The sequence below is a fragment of the Pimephales promelas genome, chromosome 8 (assembly GCF_988280905.1).
Source record: "Pimephales promelas chromosome 8, fPimPro1.hap1.1, whole genome shotgun sequence".
NCBI classification, from domain to species: domain Eukaryota; kingdom Metazoa; phylum Chordata; class Actinopteri; order Cypriniformes; family Leuciscidae; genus Pimephales; species Pimephales promelas.
The window spans coordinates 24,002,967-24,023,414 of record NC_142776.1 but is presented as its reverse complement, the minus strand read 5'-3'; the positions used below and the strand labels follow the sequence as shown (position 1 = coordinate 24,023,414).

Below are 20,448 nucleotides of genomic sequence, written 5' to 3'. Positions count from 1 at the left end.
ACTTCATCCTGAATTGTGAGGTCTTCTTCTGTGACTCAAAAACACTGGACTCAAGGCTATTAACCTTTTAACAGTCCATTAGGTGAATCAGCTGTCCCATGTTAGGCGGTTCTGAGCCAACATGGCTGACATCACGCCAGATTTTTGGAGTAGGAACAGCAAAACTCTGTGGATTTGACCTTTCCATTGAGAACAGACTTGATGATGATCATTGATCATTATTTATTTTTTTTCTACCTGTTAATCCTTCCTACCAAAAATGAAATTACATATTGTTGGCTTTCATTTACTCATCATCCAGCTCTAAACAACGTCTTTTAGTTTTTCCATGACTTCACCCGGGAGGGATAAGTGTTTTTGAATTCACAAAGCTGTTAACCTCCATTTAATATATATTAAAACAATTAGGTAAGCCCACCAGAAATTGCTACTTTGCGCTAAAAGGGTGTGTTGTGTTACATAATGTAATAAAATCATGGTTATTATCTGTTCCTGAGAGTATACAGTCTGTCCTAATGACTGGGATAATGAAGTGGCACCTGCTGTCTCCAGCTGTTCAGTAAAGAGATGTGTTAGCACTGCCTCTAAGTGCTTTTTAAAATGTGAGCTTCATGCAATTTCGAGGGTATATGTAACCTAGTTGTTGATAATCTTGACTTTTATCTAAAAAGGTTGCAGATTCAATCCTCACAATGTTAGCACATTGTTCTTAACACCTACCACAATTAAAAAAAACATAGTATAGTCATAACAGATAGCATAGTAATAGCTTGCAAGTAAAAGTTATTCATTACATTTGCAACTTCAAAAGAAAGTTTATTTCTAATTTAATGTAATTATGCAATTGTATAATATACTGTAAATTCTAAGGGTCATAAAATGTTGTTTCTGTTGTTGTTTTTTGATGCACACCAATATTGAAATTTTTGGACTTATCTTCCAGGCTACACCCTCATGCACCCGTCACTCACCCGTCCATACCTGATGACTGAAGCTCCACTCCATACGGACATCATCCACTATGAGAACATCCCAGGGTTTGCTGCTGTACGTCAAAATATCCTCAGGTGAGTGTTCATGGGATTTCCAGTTATTGCTACAGTTTGCTGTGTTATTCGCATGATTGCTAAGCTCATGCTATTTGCTTCTTATTAGTCTTCCCCTGGGGAGCCAGGTCATTGCTGTGCCGGTCAACTCTTCTCTGTCTTGGCACATGAACCGCCTCCGTGATCCCAGTCGAGATGCCTACAATGTCAGCTACGCCTGGAAATTGGTACGCTATTCCTTTATAGGGCCACAAATGTTGGCTTACAACAGCCTGAGGGAGAACTAGACTGTAGAATTACTATACTACTATTGGTCAGTGTTAATTTGTCATTTTATTTATTCTTCTATGTTTTGTTTTTGTTGTTGTTTATTAGAGAAGAATCTTTAGGTCCAATTCTCAGTGTGAACCAATTTTGCCTCAATAAACTCATAGTTACTGCTCATTAATAGTTAGTACAGTAAGTTTAGGAATTGGTTGGATTAAGGGATGTACAATATAGTCATGCAGAATAAGGCATAATACTAATACTTAGGCATACTAAGGCATACTAATAAACAGTGAATAGTGAGAATTGGACCCTAAACGAAATTGTTACAGAATTCTTTTGTACACATCTTTCATTTCTCTTATCTTGATCTCTAATTTGCAGGTTCAGGACACTTCGTTTATTTTGTGCATAGTTTATGTTCAGCCAGAGATCCCGGTGAAGCAACTGAAAAATCTGAACACGGCACCCAGCAGCAAACTCCTGTACCACCGTCTGGATCTGCTGGGGCAACCCAGCTCCTGCCTCCACTTTAAACAGCTCGCTACAGTTGGTAAGCTCAGACTAAACATCAACTTAAGCTTTACATATTGTGTAAAAAAATCTTGGTATTTCTCTTAGCAGTCATGGCTAGAGTCAGACTGGTAACCCGGAGGTTGCAGGCTCGTTTCTCAATACAGAAAATGACTAAGGTGCCCTTGAGCAAGGCACCTAACCCCCAATTGCTCCCAGGGCACCACAGCAAAAATGACTGCCCACTGCTCTGGGTGTGTGTCCACGGTTTGCAGTGTGTTCTATGTTTGTGCACTAACTTGGATGGGTTAAATGCAGAGTACAAATTTCGAGTGTGGGTTATCATACTAGGCCTTCACTTTCTTAATTTACGGAAGAAAAAAAAACTAGTGTATGGTATTCTCATAGTTGTTTGGACATGTGCCATGCAGAGCTTGCATTTCTCATGTCTTATTTAAAGATAATTTATTTATAAATCATATCCAGATTGGACATTTTTTTGCACGCTTGCAACAAGTTAATTTTGTAACACTTTATTTTGATTCATCATTGTTACACATTACATGTAGTTACTGTAGTAATAAATACAAGTTATGCATAATTACACACAACTAATCCCAAACCAAACCCTATTCCTAACCATTAGCCTACAGGAAGTACATTTAGTTCATTAATTTTTAATTTAGTAATTTTTATTTCTTTTTACTCTAAGGCTGTTTTTTTTTTATTACAATGCATTTTTCTCTGTAACAATGTAAAAGCCTTTTATCTCTTGCTGATTAAAAGTGATCATTTCTTCCCCCCTCCATAAACTATAGTGTACTTTTTTTCCTTTACTTTAGTGACTATTATTAATAGGATATGTCCTGATTAATAATGGTTTGGTTAGGGGCTAATATAATTAAACTGCAGAACTGATTCATCACCTTTTTTTTTTTTCTCAGAGAGTCCCACGGTGATGTTGTCTGCTGGTAGTTTCTCCTCTCCATATGAGCACTTGAGTCAGCCGGAGACCAAGCGCATGGTGGAGCACTACACTGCTTACCTGAGTGACAACACCCGGCTCATAGCCAACCCGGGCCTTAAGGTACACACAAACACTCACTTACTGCCCATCTCAGCAATACATGTTTCGTAGCCAACCAGGGAATTACTCAATCATGGTTAGTTTCTCAGTCCTTATTGGCAGCTGTTAGTTGGCAGTGTTCCTCTCCTCTTTAATTCTGCTTTTCCATTATGGAAATGCAGTGCACCACCCTATGTGATTCTCAGAAAAGTAGAATTATTTAACACCCCCCTCTTTTGGTCTTCCAGTCTTCTGTGAGGAATGAGGTGATGGCCACCAGTCACGTGACAGATGAATGGATGAGTCTTATGGAGATGAGCAGCCTCAACTGCTACATTGTGAGGCGTTACATAGCAACGCCCAATGGGGTGCTGCGGATTTACCCCGGTTCGCTCATGGACAAAGCCTTCGATCCCACCAGGAGGCGATGGTAAGATTTGAGCCTCAGGATAGAGGTCTTCAAACTCCTAGTGGGACACTGGTGAACAGTTCTCAGTCTGTTGACTAAAGCTTAGCAAACTGTCAATGAGTTATTTTGAGTTCATGTGCTGCCGTCCACACACCTCAAATGATGGTATATTTTTCAGACCAAAGATTGTATGATCCTAAAATTTGATAAATTCGTAAATTTCTGTTTAAAATGTGGTTTAACCATTGACCTTGTTGGCTTTTAGGTACCTACATGCTGTAGCCAATCCTGGTCTCATCACTTTTACTGGACCCTACCTGGATGTTGGTGGGGCGGGTTATGTGGTCACCATTAGCCACACCATCCATGCCTCAAGGTCTGTTGTTTAAGGGTTAAATTTCATGTTTAGATCTAGTGGTTCTCAACTCTATGGGGGTGTGGGAACATGTGTTGAAGAGCCACTGGGTTAAACACATGATTTTATGTATTAAACTAGCAATTATTTATTGAATGAATGGACATTCATTTCTTTTTGCTCATTCAGACATTAGTATGTAATCAAACTTTATACCCGATAATACAAACATAGAGATTTAAATATGTAAATAGTTCAACCATAAAATTTAAATGTTATCGTCCTTTAATCATTCTCAAGATGTATGCTTTTCCCTACAGTGAAATGGCTGATGCTTTACACTGTCAAACTCTTAAAATGACTAAAATAGAGCACTATACTATCATAAAAGTAGTCCATGTCTTGTGCGCTTTGTAACAAGTCCTCTGAAGTCATACAATAACTTTATGTGAACACAGTCTTTTTTGTATTCCATATCAAATCTCATTTTACACACATTCAGACCTCACACGCCATGAGAGATGCAAAATGTTTTACATCTAAACTAGCATTCTTTGTCATAATATGATAATAAACTATAAGCAAATTAATTGTGCAATAAATTTTGTCACTTTTTCTTAAATATCACATTTTTTTACTGCCTAGTTGAAGATTGCATAGCATATATAGTACGTAAGAGTACCTGTTGCTATTGAAAAACAACTGTCAGCTTTTTGCTTGGTACAGTGTGTGTGTGTATAGTCATGTGTGTTTAGAGATATGATGAAGCTGTTTGAAACTGGCAGTGTTCCAGAATGTCTGGTGTAGATAAAGTTGGTTTTCCCTCCATGTTTCTCAATCAGTTCTCTCTTAAGAGGAGGAAATGTGACTATGGAGTGTGTGATCTGATATAAAGCTCCATTGCGGTGACCCATGATATTGTAGATCTCTTCATCCTTCGTATTGTTCAACACACTTATCTGCCTCCTTTTCCAGTTCCCAAATGGCCTCTGGTTACACTGTAGCGGTTATGGGCATTGACTTCACTCTGCGCTACTTCTACAAAGTTCTGCTTGATCTTCTGCCCATCTGCAACCAAGACAAGGGCAACAAAATCCGGTAAGGGCTTCCCACCGCCAACCCCCATCTCATTTCTGTTGGGTTCTTCTCAAACTCTCTAGTGCCTGCCAAGACCCCAGTGGTGTCCAGCGTAGTGCCTGAAGCTATCAATGCCCCACAGAGGCTCTTTAAAGCTCTTTCAAATGAAACTAATCAGATTTGCTTCTGTTGGAAAAGAGGCATTCACTTAGTCTTCTCTGCATGATTCTAAGCTCTCTCTTTTATGATAGAAGGGGATGGAATGAGAAAGATCTGAGATAGGGATCAAGAAACAGTGAGGGAAGGGTGAACATAGAGAGAGGGGAGATATAAGAAGGGAAAAATATAAAGACTGGAACAATGATACTTATTTTTTATTTATCTAATAGTATTGAGTGGTGCTTGCCCATGCAAACGTCGCAGCAACAATACTAAGATGTTGTGGTTGTTGTCATGGTGACGTTATTGCTAGGTGGTTGCTTATCATATCCTAGTTGCAGAAGAAATTAGTGCAAAGTTAAAAGGGATGCACTACTAAATATTTAAAAACAAATATATATATGAAAGCATCTGACCAGGAATAATAGCCGGGGAAAAATGGCAGACTGATTACATCAGTGAGCTCATCTCTTGTGCGACAGACCTTTATACTGTATTATGATGTTAACGGTTACACTACTTTACATTTTAAGAGAGAGAGAGAGAATGTTGTATGAATAGTGTTAATTAAAATATAAAATAAAAAATGTAACATTTCCAATATATTTTATTTATTGCCTGTCTAATTTTAGATGCAGTTTTTGAATATTTAATATTTGCATATTTAAATATATTATTTAGATCAGTGGTTCTCAACCCGGGGAACAAAGTTTAAGATGACTTTAATGTTTTTTTCTAAAAAAAACAAAAACAAAAAAAAAACCCAAACATCAAGATACTTCTAAATTAAATTCACCTGAATTTCTACAATTCTATAATTGAATTATTTTTTATGATTTTTTTAACTATAATGCAGTTTCTTATTTTAATCTATAGACGCTCCCTATTTTTGTCAATTAAAAAAGGGGGAGGGGGCTTTGAATATATCTCTATTATTGCTTTTAACTATAATTGATTTCATGAGTATATCATATTCAAAATGGAAATCTGATGTATGTATTCACTAAACCTCTACTGTGAACTTTGTCCAAGTTTCCAATGGCTGGTTCTACCATATATATATATGCCTTATAATGCAAGTCTAAGGGATTTTTTGCATGTTTTTTATTTTCCATGTCCAATCTCTTAAAAAAAAGGCACACCTCCTCAATAAGCCATACAATTTGCGGTAGCATTTATGTCTGCAGCACAATGTTTTAGCCTTAAGAATTATCAATAGTAATGCTTGCCTCTGCAAGCACGGACGATAAACCATACTGATGCAATATAAACATGCCATGGAAGAAACGGAGTACGATTTTCAGGACTGACTGAAAGACACAAAGGGAGATAAGCTGATTACGGGCTGCATTCCAGACACATCCTGTTATGTTAGGTGCCAGTGCCCCCTTCTTTTCTCTCTCTTTTACCCTTCCCTCTCATTCCTCTCTTCCCTCCCTTTTTCTTTCTTCTTAACTCCATTTCTACCAGTTCGTCTCTCTCTTTGTCCCTCTTCACGCTCTCTCTGTCTCTTTATCTGTCTGTGCCGTGGAGGCCTCAGTGTGCTATGGTCATTAAACCGGATTAGTGAAGTGGAATGCCTCAGTGTGCCACACAATAATGTTCTGAACTGCAGATGGTACTCTATGAACATACAGGAAGCCATCTACTGTTTCCTTCCACCTTTCCCCTCTAAATGTCATCTTGGATGTTTGTACAGGCTCTGGTTGCTTGATCCTGTTTGTCTTGGTCATATACTGTATATATATATGATTTGTGTGTATATGTGTAGGTGTTTTATCATGGAGGACCGAGGATATCTGGTGGCCCATCCAACCCTAATCGATCCGAAGGGCCACGCTCCTGCAGAACAGCAACATATTACTCATAAGGTTGGGAACTGTTGATCTCAATGGGATTAATATCCTGCCATGATTCAAATCTGAAAATTAAGTTCTGAAAGGTTGAAACTAAGTTTTTGTTTTGCAAGATCGAAAAATAAGATTAGCAAGCTTGCAAAATGTAAAAAATTAAATTAATTAAAAATAAAAAGATTTCCTTCTTCAGAACTGCAACTTTTTCAGAGTTTCGAATTTGTCACTGTTCTCCCAGTGTATAGTTTGTTTTCCAGATTTAAAACATTAAATGGTGATCTGAAAACTAGTGTGAAAAAGTTTTGAAAATTTTTGAAAACTGAGGTTCAAAAGGGCGAAACTTATTACAGTACTTATTATTGTATGGCTAGTTTCAACCTTTCAGAACTTTATTTTCAGTTTTGAATCATGGCAGGATATTAATCCCATAGATCCTAGAAAATAGAAAATAGGCCCAACTTTACCTCTCTTTAACAAGAAAATAGGCTTTTTGGAGGCTTTTTTTTTTTAGATTTTTTTTTTTTTTTTTTTTTGCCCTGAGAAAAGTAGTTTTTTTTTATTTATTTTTTTAGCCATATTATATTCAATAATTGGTAATGGAACTGAATAATAAAGCAAGCTTCTTGAGTTCATCTGCTTTTCCTGTTTTGCTTGACTTTAGGAGCCTCTAGTGGCCAATGACATTCTTAACCACCCCAACTTTGTGAAGAAGAACCTGTGTAACAGTTTCAGTGATCGTACCGTGCAGCGTTTCTACAAGTTCAACACCAGCATTGTGGTGAGTGGAGTTACATATAAATAATGTCATATAAAGCTGCTGTAAATCCTGTTTTAAGGGACAATCACGTCCTGTTTACAATACGTTTGTCTGTTTCTTATTTTAATGATGTTTGGCTGCCACCTAGTGGAGGTTATTTTAATAGCAGCTATAACAAATAAGCTTTATAGTATATTAATTAATTTCAAATGAACAAAGTTGTGCTATTTTATTCAGAAAAGGTATGCTTAGAGTGAGCAACTTATGAAATCAAATAATTCGTTGATGTTTTTCTGTGTGTTTGTGATTTTTAAGGGTGATCTGACAAACCTAGTGCATGGCAGTCATTGCTCAAAGTACCGGCTCACCCGTATCCCAGGAACCAATGCGTTTGCTGGCATTGTGAATGAGACCTGTGATTCACTGGCCTTCTGTGCTTGCAGTACTGTGGATCGGCTCTGTCTTAACTGCCACAGGTAATGTTTAACTTCTGCAGAACTCTTATTCATTTATGTAAATGTTAAGGCATAGCTTCATTTATTCATTTATACTACCGTTCAAAAGTTTGGGATCAGTAAGATTTTTTTAAATGTTGTTAAACGTCTGCATCAAGGCTGCATTTATTTGATAAAAAAAGGTAATATTGTGAAATAACGGTTAACTTTATTTGAATGCTTTGTAAAATATAATGTATCTGTGATGGAAATGCTACATTTTTAGCAGTCATTACTCCAGTCTTCAGTGTCACATGATCCTTCAGAAATCATTTTAATATGCTGATTTGGTGCTCAAGAAACATTATTATTATCAAGGTTAAAAAAAACAGTTGTTCTGCTTAATTTTTTGTGGAAATCCTGATGCAATTTTTTTTTTTCATTTCAGAGGAATTTATTTGAAATAGAAAACTTTTGCAACAACATAAAAAAAAGTTTAATCAATTAATTACATTGTTGCTAAAAAATAATAATTAAAAAAAAAAAGTACTGACCCAAAATATTTGAATGGTATTTATTTATTGTGTGTGTGTTATATAATGAAAATACAAGAAGTTTGTAATAGAAATGTTATAGCCAATTAAATTAAATACAAAAATATTTCATTACATCATTGTACCTGTCTATACTTATATTCCCCCATTCTCATATTTAAGGACCCACTGAAATGGTTTGAGTTTTCCATCCTGTGTTAGTGTATTTCCTAGAAACTGGAAGTTAAGGTTGGACACATTGAAAGGTTAATACGTTTTGGCAATTGCCAATAGGCTTTAGCTACAGTCAAGTGTGCTACTCAAGTCCTGCAAAGTGAAGTCAAAGCATTTTGATCGCCGCCTGGTGGCTGGCTGCAGTATAGGTCATAAACCCCGCCATGTAATCGAATGGGACCTGAGCCGAACTAAAAATATCCAATGTTTAGGAAATATGACATTTCAAAAAAAAAAAAAAAAAAAAAAAATTCTGTCTGTTCTGATTGTTTCTGTCATTTAAGGTAGTTCTTAACATGCAGATGTATGTTCAAGTGTTAATTTTGCCAATAAGTTTGGTTTTAGTTTGTTTTATGCTATAAAAACAGGGTGTTACATCATGATTGACAGCTGTGCTTGCTATTGAGTCTGGATGGGACCTTGATACCACCAGACTCGGGCTCCGAACAAAGTAATCGGCAACAACCATTACTGGGATTTTTTTGGCTTCATTTTTCTACAGTGAAAGAAAGCGGAAACGTGAGGTCCATCTGTTTTTTACAGTCTATGGTTACCGTCATGAACCATGAACATTTGATTGCACTTTTTTTGTTGTCAGACAGGTTATTGTCAGAAATACTGCTAAAAACATTTCCATCAACTTTTTAGGAGGTTGCTTCAAAGGTGATAGACTTAGACTAAAAGCCACACTACTCAAAAAATAAGCTTTTATGAGTTCTTTGTCGCCATAAATAATAGTCAAGTTGATAGTTCCAGGTTAAAAGGCCTTCAAACAGACTTCCTCAGTATATTCCTATCTTCCACAGAATGGAGCAAAATGAATGTGAGTGCCCCTGTGAATGCCCTCTAGAGGTGAACGAATGTACTGGCAACCTCACCAACGCTGAGAACAGGTAAACAACTGCTGCTCTTCAGGACACTCTTGCATTCTTTCTAGAAAGACATTAAGCCTGTTTTAAACCGTGTTACATGTACGCAATGTGTTTGGATGTAAAGGTTGCCCCTTAAGTGCTTAGAGAATAGACTGCATAGACATATGATCCATAAATTAATCACTGACTGGACCACATGAGATTCTCATCAGCATGCACTGGAATGAATCGCACTTAGTCACACACACACACACGCACGCACTTCTGCCTGTCAATTCACCAAGTTCTTGTTTGTCACGATGAATAGATATCCAGCCACCTGTGTCCTGAATTAGCCGTTCAGCTCAGAATTGTTCCTCAATAGACATTTAGACACGTTCAGGTTTGTCGCATTATTCCCAGCTGAGAGATCTCAAAGCATTTACCTTTCTATCACTGTGCCATCTGTTCATTTAGTGAAAATATGTTCAATTGAATACTAATAAATCTGTACTTTACCGAAGAAAGCTGGGTATTATTGTGCAACAATAAATATTGTTGTCTGTTGCAAGTCATTTATCTACAGAACAACATTGTTGCCAGACTGTTAGTAATTACAAATAGCTTTGAGTTTAATGAGTTCCACGTTGTATTTAGATCCTAACTGACTCAGCTTGCCTTACTACTCTGTGTGTGTGCAGAAACCCAAGCTGCGACGTGCACCAGGAGCCTTTGTCTTTGACTGTAATTGAGCCCAGTCTACAGGATACTCTGCCTCAGTGCATCAACACCAGATGCAGTCAGCGCTTCACCAGCAGGTACGCTATATACTGTATCAGTTAGGATCAGCCTGACCAGAAACATAGTAATACTGATTCTCATTTCACTTATTCGCAACCTTTGCTGACCAGAACAAAAAGCATGTGTTGCTCAAGATCAGTCAACATCTGCTAATATTAAAGATTGATGATGAGTTATGCGTTTTAATGATTTGCTTGCTTTGTTCATTGTAGACTCAAAAAAACAAAACTGTGTTTTGTGTGACTAGATGTTAAATATGCATATTCACAACTTATTGAAATAAAAAAAAATAGATGCATGTAATCTTAAAGGGTTAGTTCACCCAAAAATGAATACATACAAAATATATACATACATACATACATAAATAAATATATAATATAAATAAATTATAAATATATATATATTTATTTATTTGTCTATGTTCTGGGTTTCAGTGACTGTTTTGGGGTTCTGGACTGTGAGTGGTGTATGGTGGACAGCGATGGAAAGACCCACCTGGATAAGCCTTACTGTGCACTGCAGAAGGAATGTTTTGGAGGGATAGTGGGTGCCAAGAGTCCTTATGTGGATGGACTGGGCATTATAGGTAAGCTCCTACTGCTGAAGTCACACTTATTGGATTTTATTAATATATATTTTATGCTTATAATAGCATTTGTTGGTAAATAGCAGAGGGAACTAGTTCATTTCTTTCTTTTTATTATAGTTTTGCTTTTTTAGACAAATATGCACAGACGTTTGACGTACACTGACTTTATGAGTCACACATTGTACCTTGAGGATTTTTGCTGGCGTGTATGCTGTATTTGATTATTTCATTTCATTATATAATTATTTTTGTACTACTTGACTCTGTGCAGACGAGGAGTTGGCTTCGCTGAACATGATCAAGAGTGCGCCCGTGGGGCCAGTAGCAGGAGGGATTATGGGATGCATTATGGTGCTGGTGTTGGCTGTGTATGCCTACAGGCACCAGATCCACCGTCGCAGCCATCAGCACATGTCCCCGCTGGCCGCACAGGGTGAGTCTGGACACTTTAAGTTTTATTTTACTTCAATAGTTTGCACTGTAAAATCCAAGGAGTAGTTCACTTTTGAAAAAACTTTTGCTGACAATTTACAAAATTAACGTATCTTTTTCGTTTCGTTCGTTGAATGAACCAAATGACTCGGAAAAAGATGCGTTCATTTTGATTAACGAGTTCGAACAGGAGAGTCACAAACGTGCATCACAGAACAGAGCAAGGTGAGCATTTGAGCTTATAAAACTTAAACTTTGTTATTTATTTTTTAAATGAGCGATCGTTTCGCTTGATAAGACCCTTATTCATCGTCTGGAATCGTTTAAAGCCCTTTGAACAGTTTGCAGTTTGTACTGAAAGTGTCTTTTGGACCTTGAACCGTTTGGTTCCCACTGAAGTGCATTATACAGAGAAAAATGCTGGAATGTTTTCATCAAAACCCTTAATTTCTTTTCGACTGAAGAAAGAATGACATGGACATCTTGGATGACATGGGGGTGACTAAATTATCAGCAAAAGCTTTTTGATAAGTGAACTACTCCTTTAAGGTAATTCAAACCATTTTGGAAAACGATTGCTTATGCTTATTGCTTATTGCAATGTTTATGAGTCCACTTATTCCATTTGATTCCACATAATGTTAAATTAAACTATAATTCCACTTAAATACTTGTGTAGTTGAAACAATTACAATTAAGTTTAAGTAATATTTTAGTAAAATTCACTTTTTTTTCATTTAGCAAATTTGATTGTTAGGTTTTACAATAGCATTGGATAAGAAAAGAATGTTAATGATGACTTTGAATCAAAGTCAACATGACACAGCCCTTACAACCAATGTTACTTCCAAAATGCAACATATTCAGAGTGAAACAGGATATTCAGGGTTTAAAAATGTAGGCTTTTAAGTCGAGAATTGATTAGAAGGTGACAAGTGATCTCTTGACAAAGAGTCTAGTGATGTCAGTCTGAAAAGAAAAGTCGTTTTAGAGGCAGAGCAAGTAAAACTCACTTTAATGAGGGACAATCATTGAGTGCACTTACTTTTAATGTGTGCTACTCCCTGTGCAAATGAGATACTAAAGCTGACTGCTAAAAGGACCTTAGAAGGATATAAAAGTAATTTAAATAGTTTAATTCCCTCTTCCTTTGCAGTTTCTCCCTTATGCTCCCGATTCCACCTCTATATGTGCACGACTACTGTAGGATTCATAACTTTTGGTGTGATGCAATTTAAACCGGGTTTTTATTTGCAGTTACATGAACTGTCTGAGAGAGTCTACTTTATTGTAATTGAATAGACGAGAATGTTATATTCCCTTGAATTTGTTTCCTTGGCAAATTATTATTTAAAAAAAAAAAAAAACTGTGGACCAAAAGAGAAGACAAAGATATATTACATCAAATGTGTTCAAGATTGCTTCATCTGTCTTATTCTTCTTCTCTACCTGTCTGGTCTCCCTCTCTCTATTTCATCAGAGATGTCTGTGCGGATGTCCAACCTGGACAACGAGCGGGATGACCGTGATGAAGACAGTCACGAAGACAGAGGAATAAGTAAGATACCCGCCTGCCTGTGTGGCACAAACGCACACAAATGAGCACAGGCGACACATTCATGCCCATTTTTGCATTAATAATTACACTGAGGGTTTTTATGTACATCAAATCTGCAGTATTATACTTAGTACCATTAATGCTGTTTTTCACTGATTCAGTGCATCAGACACCAAATGAATGATAATCCTTGAATTCTTTGTGTATGGTGTGCTGATTTAGTCTCCTAGAGTAAAAAGCGAGCATTCATGCTCACAATGGTACTGTGTCATTGTTGTTTGATAATTGCCTCAAACAGCCATGTGGGTTAGTCTGATGTCGTAATTGGTCTCATCTTTAGTGACAATACGATAATGTGTTCGTGATCGTCTTTCTTGTTCTGTTGCACATTCTGTAATCAGAATCTTTTTCAATACCATCTGATTTACATCACAGAGTCGTTTTAATTCGATTTTGTGCTCTGCATGCGTAACTGTAAGAAACGTATATTATGAAATATTATGCATAACTGTAAGAAATCTAAATGAATGAGTAACTATTAGTATGGATATAATCCTGATTATCAGTGTAAATGAGGAAAAAATTGTACTAATGCTCATACTATCGACTCAGTTTGTGAAAACAGACAAAACATACACAGAAAGTTACTTCCGATGGAAGTCTATAGGACAACTAGTGTACGTGCATAATTGTTTGTGCATTTATTTTATTGGAGGTTTTTTTTTTTTTTTTACAAAGTGAGGTTTAGTTTGCTACCCATAAAATTATTATACACTTCAGTTAATGGTCCAATTGTCACTATTAAATTACTATTAACTATGGCTTTTGGCTCCACAAACTTCTATTTACTCCTTAGTAGCTGTTAGTAAGATAGTAGGTATTGTAAAATATGTAGAATATGGTCATGTAGAATAAGGCATTATTATGTGCTTTATAAGTACTAATAAACAGCCAATATCCTAGTAATATGCATCCTAATAAGCAACTAGTTAATAGTGAGAATTGGACCCTAAACTAAAGTGTTACCAAATTATGAATCAACATTATGCCAAAGAGGGTGTAGATTGAGTTTAACTTCGGGAATTAAATCCAAAATATTCCCTTAAAATCAAGGAAAGACCTAAAATTGTTTGGCAACAGTTTTCAGTTTTCTGAAAAAACTTTTGCTGATAATTTAGTCACCCCCATGTCATCCAAGTTGTTCATGTCATTCTTTCTTCTGTCGAAAAGAAATTAAGGTTAAGGAAACATGCCTGGATTTTTTTTCCATATAATGCACTTCAGTGGGAACCAAACGGTTCAAGGTCCAAAAGACGGTGCAAACTGTTCAAAGGGCTTTAAACGACACCAGACGATGAATAATGGTCTTATCAAGTGAAACAATCGCTCATTTAAAAAAAAAAAAAAAGCAAAGTTAGATTCGTTCAAAGATTCGTTCATTTTGATAAACGAGTTCGAACAGGAGAGTCACGAACGCACATCACAGAGCTTATAAAGCTTAAAATTTGTGGTTGTTGTTTTTTTAAGACCCTTATTCATCGTCTGGTGTCGTATAAAGCCCTTTGAACAGTTCGCACCGTCTTTTGGACCTTGAACCGTTTGGTTACCAATAAAGTGCATTACATGGAGAAAAATCATATTCTCAATATACTCAATTTCTTTTCGACTGAAGAAAGAAAGACATGGATATCTTGAAAGACATGGGGGTGAGTAAATTATCAGCAAAAGTTTTTTTTTTTTAAGTGAACTATTCCTTTAATAACCTTGAGCAGGTCATTTTAAAATATACCGTTGTTCACTGATCAATTATGTTTGTTTATTATACATTAATATTAATTAATAGAGCTTGAAATGTAATAGATTAATATGCAAAAATTGTTGGTTTTTTAGTGTTACCCAAACTATTTATAATGAAAACATTTTGTATTAAATACCAACCTGACCTGAATTAAAAATCCATGATGCATGAACCTCAACCAAAACCAGGCAGTTTGATTGGTACTTTAACACACTGTACTGTTTATGTAATGGAATTAACATACAGTGCACAAAATATGCACACAGTGGTGTGATATGGTGCTTTGAAAGTCTGAGTTAGACATATTTTTGGTTTTTCCTCATTGTTTACCTCAGTATAACCTTTTATATGAGAAATATCTTCAAGTGTGTTATTGCCTTTTAAATTTCCTGTACTCTTGCTGGTCAGCCTCAGACCCAAGTGTTTTATTCTTATATGACCGTTTGGCTCTTTCTCTCTCTCTCTCTCCAGTTAGTAACACTCGATTTATTGCTGCTGTTATTGAGAGGCACACGCACAGTCCAGAACGGCGGCGGAGATACTGGGGCCGGTCAGGGACAGAAAGTGACCACGGTAAGCGCACATGCTCGTGTGTGTGTCTGTGCACTCTTCCCTTAAACTCTAAAGGAAAAAGGGATATTAATAGGTTTGAAAAGATCCTTTTGAAACAAGGGTCATAGGAAAAATTCAAAAGCATCACCATCACATTTCTCACCTGAAAATATATTGTGAGTTTTATTATGATTGAAATAAAGCAAAGCCTACCCCAGGAGCTCAGCGTATATGCTTGTGTTCAGCATGCATTTCATTGGCGGCTCCAGGCTTGGGTTACACAGAGTCTACAGTGCAGGCTAAATCTGCCGCTCCTCAGGGATGAGGCTTTCTGGAGATCATTGTGTTACCAGCAAGAGGAGAAAGGGCAGCCCTATTCCACAAGGAGAAGTGCAGTGAGAAAACCGGAGGAAGAAAGACAGCAAAGTAGGTAGATTGAGAGATGCGAGAACAGTTAGAGGTGGCAAAGACCAAGTACAGAAGATTCTTCCCTGTATTTTTATTTGGCAGGGTTAAAGATCGCCTCCCACCGCCTGCTCAGTCATCCAGCTTAAGGGGTCGTTTTAAAGCAATATCGATTTGGCTTTTGAGTGTGTGTATGCGGGAAGCTTTTTCCTGTGCGCTCTGACTCATTACCGCTCCACCAACACAGAGTTTTCGCCAGGAGCAACGTAGATGTACGAGTTCTCGCTGAATTTCTCTAAACAGAGATGCGTTTACTGCCAGGAAGATGCTATTTAGTACTTGTTTGAGTGCTTGGCTTTTTGATATGTTTTGGGAAATATCCTGATCCAGAATCAGTCTCCCAGCTGTTTCATTCTCACTGCAGAGTTTTCGAAACTGATTCCAGATCCGCTCTGAGGCGGCTCATGCAAACATTGATCAAAGTGTCAGGATCATAAGGTTTTTGACCTTTCTATTCACCTCCGATCCTATTTCAAATGTCAAATGTGGCTGGACGTTTGGCCACTTGACAGCAGGACAAGTTTTTTTTGTGCTCTTTGTAGTACTATACCATCATTTCATTAATTACAAAAGTTTTAGTAGGCATTGCCAGATTCTTTCCCACCATACATTTAATCTCCAGAAAATGTCTAATCTGTTATTTGCTTCAGCATTTTATGTTCTTCATTGTATCGTTTGCATTGTTGTCTAAACAACATTTCATTTATGTAGTTGACAAATAACATTCAACATCATTATTTTAAGTTGATATTTCTCTCCATCAAGTTTTTAATCACATTTTATTTATTTTTGTAGAAATATTTTTTTAGATATTTAAAACTGCTTGTATAATAATAGGTGTAGTAGGAAGTAGGCATCAGGATATTGTTCCTCAATGCAAAACTGCCTCTTTGGACTACTGCCATTACTCTGCACAACAACTTCATAAATGTTATAATCGTTTCTGCTACTGTATCAATGCATTTATATCAGATAGGTTTTTTTTTATAAATATTATATTGTATTGCACTAGTTAAAACAATATTTGTATCCCCGATCCAATATATTTATTTTTCATAGTGTTTGTGTAGTTACTGTTATATACAATTAGTAGCCAAAACTAATGTCCAGAGGAGGAATGTGTCTTTAATGACCCTGCAAGTTTGATTAAACCATCAAAATATAAGGAAAATATTTTATATTTTTTAAATATGAGGGAAGAGCATTTATTTATCTGACAAATTTGTTTGTAAACTACAGCTAGAGGTTTTATTTTACTATGCATAAACAATGCATAGAAAAACAAAAGGCTCACAGGAAAAATCATACATTGACAAGAACATAATCAGTTATTATTTTGTTTGACTCACCTACCAAGCTCAACTATGAAATATGCTTACAAAATCTGTAATATCACAAAATATAACAAATGTCATCACTTTTGGCCACTACTATGTATGTATATATGTATGTGTATGTGTGTGTGTGTATATATATATATATATATATATATATATATGTGTGTGTGTGTGTGTATATGTGTATATATATATATATATATATATATATATATGTGTGTGTGTATATATATATATATGTATATATATATATATATATATATACTGTATATATATATATATATATATATATAGTTATGGGTCAGTAAGATAAAAAAAAAACCACATGAATGCTTTATTGGACAAGGATGCCAAAGATAAAACAAATTATTGATTGATAAAAAATTGTGTTCTTTTGAAATTCTTTTCAGCTTTATAAGATATTAATAAGAAATGTTTCTTGAGCTGCAAATCAGCGTAACAGAATGATTTCTGAAGGATCATGTGATACTGAAGACTGGGGTAATGATGCTGAAAATTCACCATTACCATCACAGAAATAAATTACATTTCAAAATGTGTTATTAAAAACAGTAACTGTAAATTGTAGTAATATTATACAACATTGCTGTTTTTAAAATATTACTCTGTCATGAGTCAGATTTTAATTACAGGTTTTTGTATAATTCTTATGGGAAAAAGAGATTATGTCGATTATGTTGGTTTTTCCATGCAAAGAGTATGAGATTAGAATGGATTATGATTCATTAAGATGATTAGTTTAACGAGGGACTTAAGTGCTCATGATTTCGATCAGGAGTTTCTACAAGAAGCTGTTTGCTATACTAGTAGAACATTTTAGATTCAAAGTTAATTTATACTGTAGCTTCAGAAAATATTGATTGTGATTCCATATGGATTTCTATGTAGGTTACAGCACCATGAGCCCTCAGGAGGACAGCGAGAACCCGCCAGGCAACAACGATCCTCTGTCAGCGGGCGTTGACGTGGGTAATCACGACGAGGACCTCGACCTAGACACTCCTCCACAGACAGCCGCTCTTCTCAGCCATAAGTTCCATCCCTATCGGCACCCCCACACACACCACCCCCTGCACTTGCACACGCACCATCTCCAGGCGGCAGTCACCGTGCACAGTGTAGACGCCGAGTGCTGATCCGGCCCACCCTTGACCCCAAACGACCCGCCTACCCTGCCTTAATGCCACTGATATCTTCATCCACCACCCCCAACATCAGCCAGCCCTCCAGTCAGGCTCTGTATCCTCCAAAACTAGGAGAGAACCTGAACTCCTAGCTCTCCCTGGGCATGGTGGATGGTGTGCTTAGTGACCATGTGGGTGAACGTTTGACCCTCCCTCATTAGGGAGTGGATTTGGCAGGTGCATACAATACAAAGCTCCTTGTTTTTGTTTTTTTTTTTCTTTTGTTTTTTCTTTCTATTTTTCCAAGAAACAATGAAGATGAAAGGATTATTTTTCTACTATTTATTTAACAGGAGTGGAGATGGAGATAAATGAATGGGGAGAAAAGAGAAATTGACTGACTGAATTTGTCAGCTTTCTACTTGGCCTGTGGAGCCCATTTTTGAACCCGGCTCTGGTTTTTCTGTCCTCGTTTTGACTGCGTAGCAGCCTTGAAGGATTCGATTCATGGCACATTTGAGTCTCACACATGCCATGAGAATTTCTTGTGGAGAGAGTAAACAAAGCATTTCAAGGAACAATAGACACGAATGCCTGTGCTGCACATCAAGGAGACGTGAAAAAGTGTTGTGTTCTGATGAGCTGTCACTCTCTGGTTTGTTTGTTTTTCTGACGGTATGACATGATGGTGAATTCCAAGACACTGTGCAATGTGACCAAGGTGTTCTGGGCCACAAACCCAGTGCAGGATATTTGCATTTTTTTAAAAGATGACTGGGAGAGAGATTATGCTCAGTCCTGCTACTTTGTGTGTGTGTGAGAAATTTCGTCGTGTTTCTGTCTGCCTGATTATTTTACATTTGGTGTACAAGAGAGAAAGAAACTGAGTGTGCATGTGTTGGTGCTTGTGTACGTTATTGTTTGTGAATGCGATGGATGTGTGATCGTCTCCATTAATGTTGTCGATTTTTTTAAAAAGTCATTAGTCAGTATTGATGGAATGCCATGTTATTTTTCAGATCCTTCTAGACCCATGTGCACTTTTACTCAACTGCCTGTCTACGGATATAGACATTGTGCTCCTATGGTTTTAGAGGGATTGTGTCTATTGTTTTCAGAATGAAATGATATACCATGTATATACATCTAAAATTTAACAAAGTAGCTATAAATGTGTCATACACTACAAATCTTTTATCCTCGTCAGAAGTGTTTTATTTTGTTCGGTGTTTATTGAGTTGGTTTCATGGGAGCTGTGGATTTTTTTCCTGCATATGATCTTACAGTAAATCGCATTGAGATTTGGGTGGGGGAAATGGATAATGAATCGTTTATGATTTTAATTTATCTGTGACGAGATAGCTTGGCCAAAATCATGAGTCAAGTGATCTTAAATGATCAAACCTCAACTTTTCTCACATGATGCAGAAGTCTGGTATTAGTTCTGTTCAGCCATGTCCCTGTGAAATTTCAAACTCAATCTGTTACAGTGACAGTTTTAAGCAAGTATACCTTAGAGACTGCTGAATCATATTAATGAATGTGCTTAAAGTTCAGTCCATGTGCAGCTATCATTTTTATTTGGTCATAAAACACTTTCAAAGATGATATTCAGATATATTGTAGGGTTAATGTGATAAACTGTTTTATTTTGAATATGGCTGCGATCAATCTGGTCATTATATGGTATACTGTGATTTCAAAATAAGTGATTACAGTGATGTTAATAAGTTTGGACACCCATGCTAAAGTTGCCTAAAAAGAGGAACAAAAAAAAATCATCTTTTGGATATTGATCTTAATGCCTTAATTAGAAAAATGAGGAAAACTCCAACCATAGGTCAGGACACCCCTCTGTTAAATTCCCATAGAGCCAGGCAGATTTTTATTTTTATTTTTAAAGCCAGTTATTTCATGAATCCAGGATAATATGCATCCTGATAAAGTTCCCTTGGCAATCTCTAGGCATGGTGAATGGTGTGTGATGATGTGGGGATATTTTAATTCCAAAGGCCAAGGGAACTTTATCAGGATGCATATTATCCTGGATCCATGAAATAACTGGCTTTTAAAAATGAAAATCTGCCTGACTCTATGGGAATTTAACATAGGGGTGTCCTGACTTATGCACCCTGTATTTTAAGGGGAAAAAAATATTTATTTATGATACATTATTCATTCACAAAGAAAATTTGTGTCCTTAAAGGTTGGAGT

General features: G+C 36.5%; 1 protein-coding gene across 2 annotated transcripts in view; it reads left to right on the top strand.

Annotated features, from left to right (window-relative positions):
* cachd1 (cache domain containing 1) overlaps positions 1–19,429 on the top strand; it is a 78,082-nt gene extending 58,653 nt beyond the window's left edge. For both annotated transcript variants that reach the window (XM_039691648.2, XM_089134204.1), the window contains 17 exons: positions 944–1,067; positions 1,156–1,273; positions 1,698–1,866; positions 2,771–2,913; positions 3,141–3,322; positions 3,567–3,677; positions 4,632–4,754; positions 6,664–6,763; positions 7,407–7,523; positions 7,818–7,978; positions 9,510–9,596; positions 10,256–10,372; positions 10,793–10,944; positions 11,219–11,380; positions 12,860–12,937; positions 15,207–15,308; positions 17,999–19,429. In XM_039691648.2, the coding sequence (XP_039547582.1) occupies positions 944–1,067; positions 1,156–1,273; positions 1,698–1,866; positions 2,771–2,913; positions 3,141–3,322; positions 3,567–3,677; positions 4,632–4,754; positions 6,664–6,763; positions 7,407–7,523; positions 7,818–7,978; positions 9,510–9,596; positions 10,256–10,372; positions 10,793–10,944; positions 11,219–11,380; positions 12,860–12,937; positions 15,207–15,308; positions 17,999–18,246 (2,294 nt within the window). In that variant the 3' untranslated portion in view covers positions 18,247–19,429. The remainder of the gene's footprint in view (positions 1–943; positions 1,068–1,155; positions 1,274–1,697; positions 1,867–2,770; positions 2,914–3,140; positions 3,323–3,566; positions 3,678–4,631; positions 4,755–6,663; positions 6,764–7,406; positions 7,524–7,817; positions 7,979–9,509; positions 9,597–10,255; positions 10,373–10,792; positions 10,945–11,218; positions 11,381–12,859; positions 12,938–15,206; positions 15,309–17,998) is intronic.
* The last annotated feature ends 1,019 nt before the right edge of the window (positions 19,430–20,448 follow it).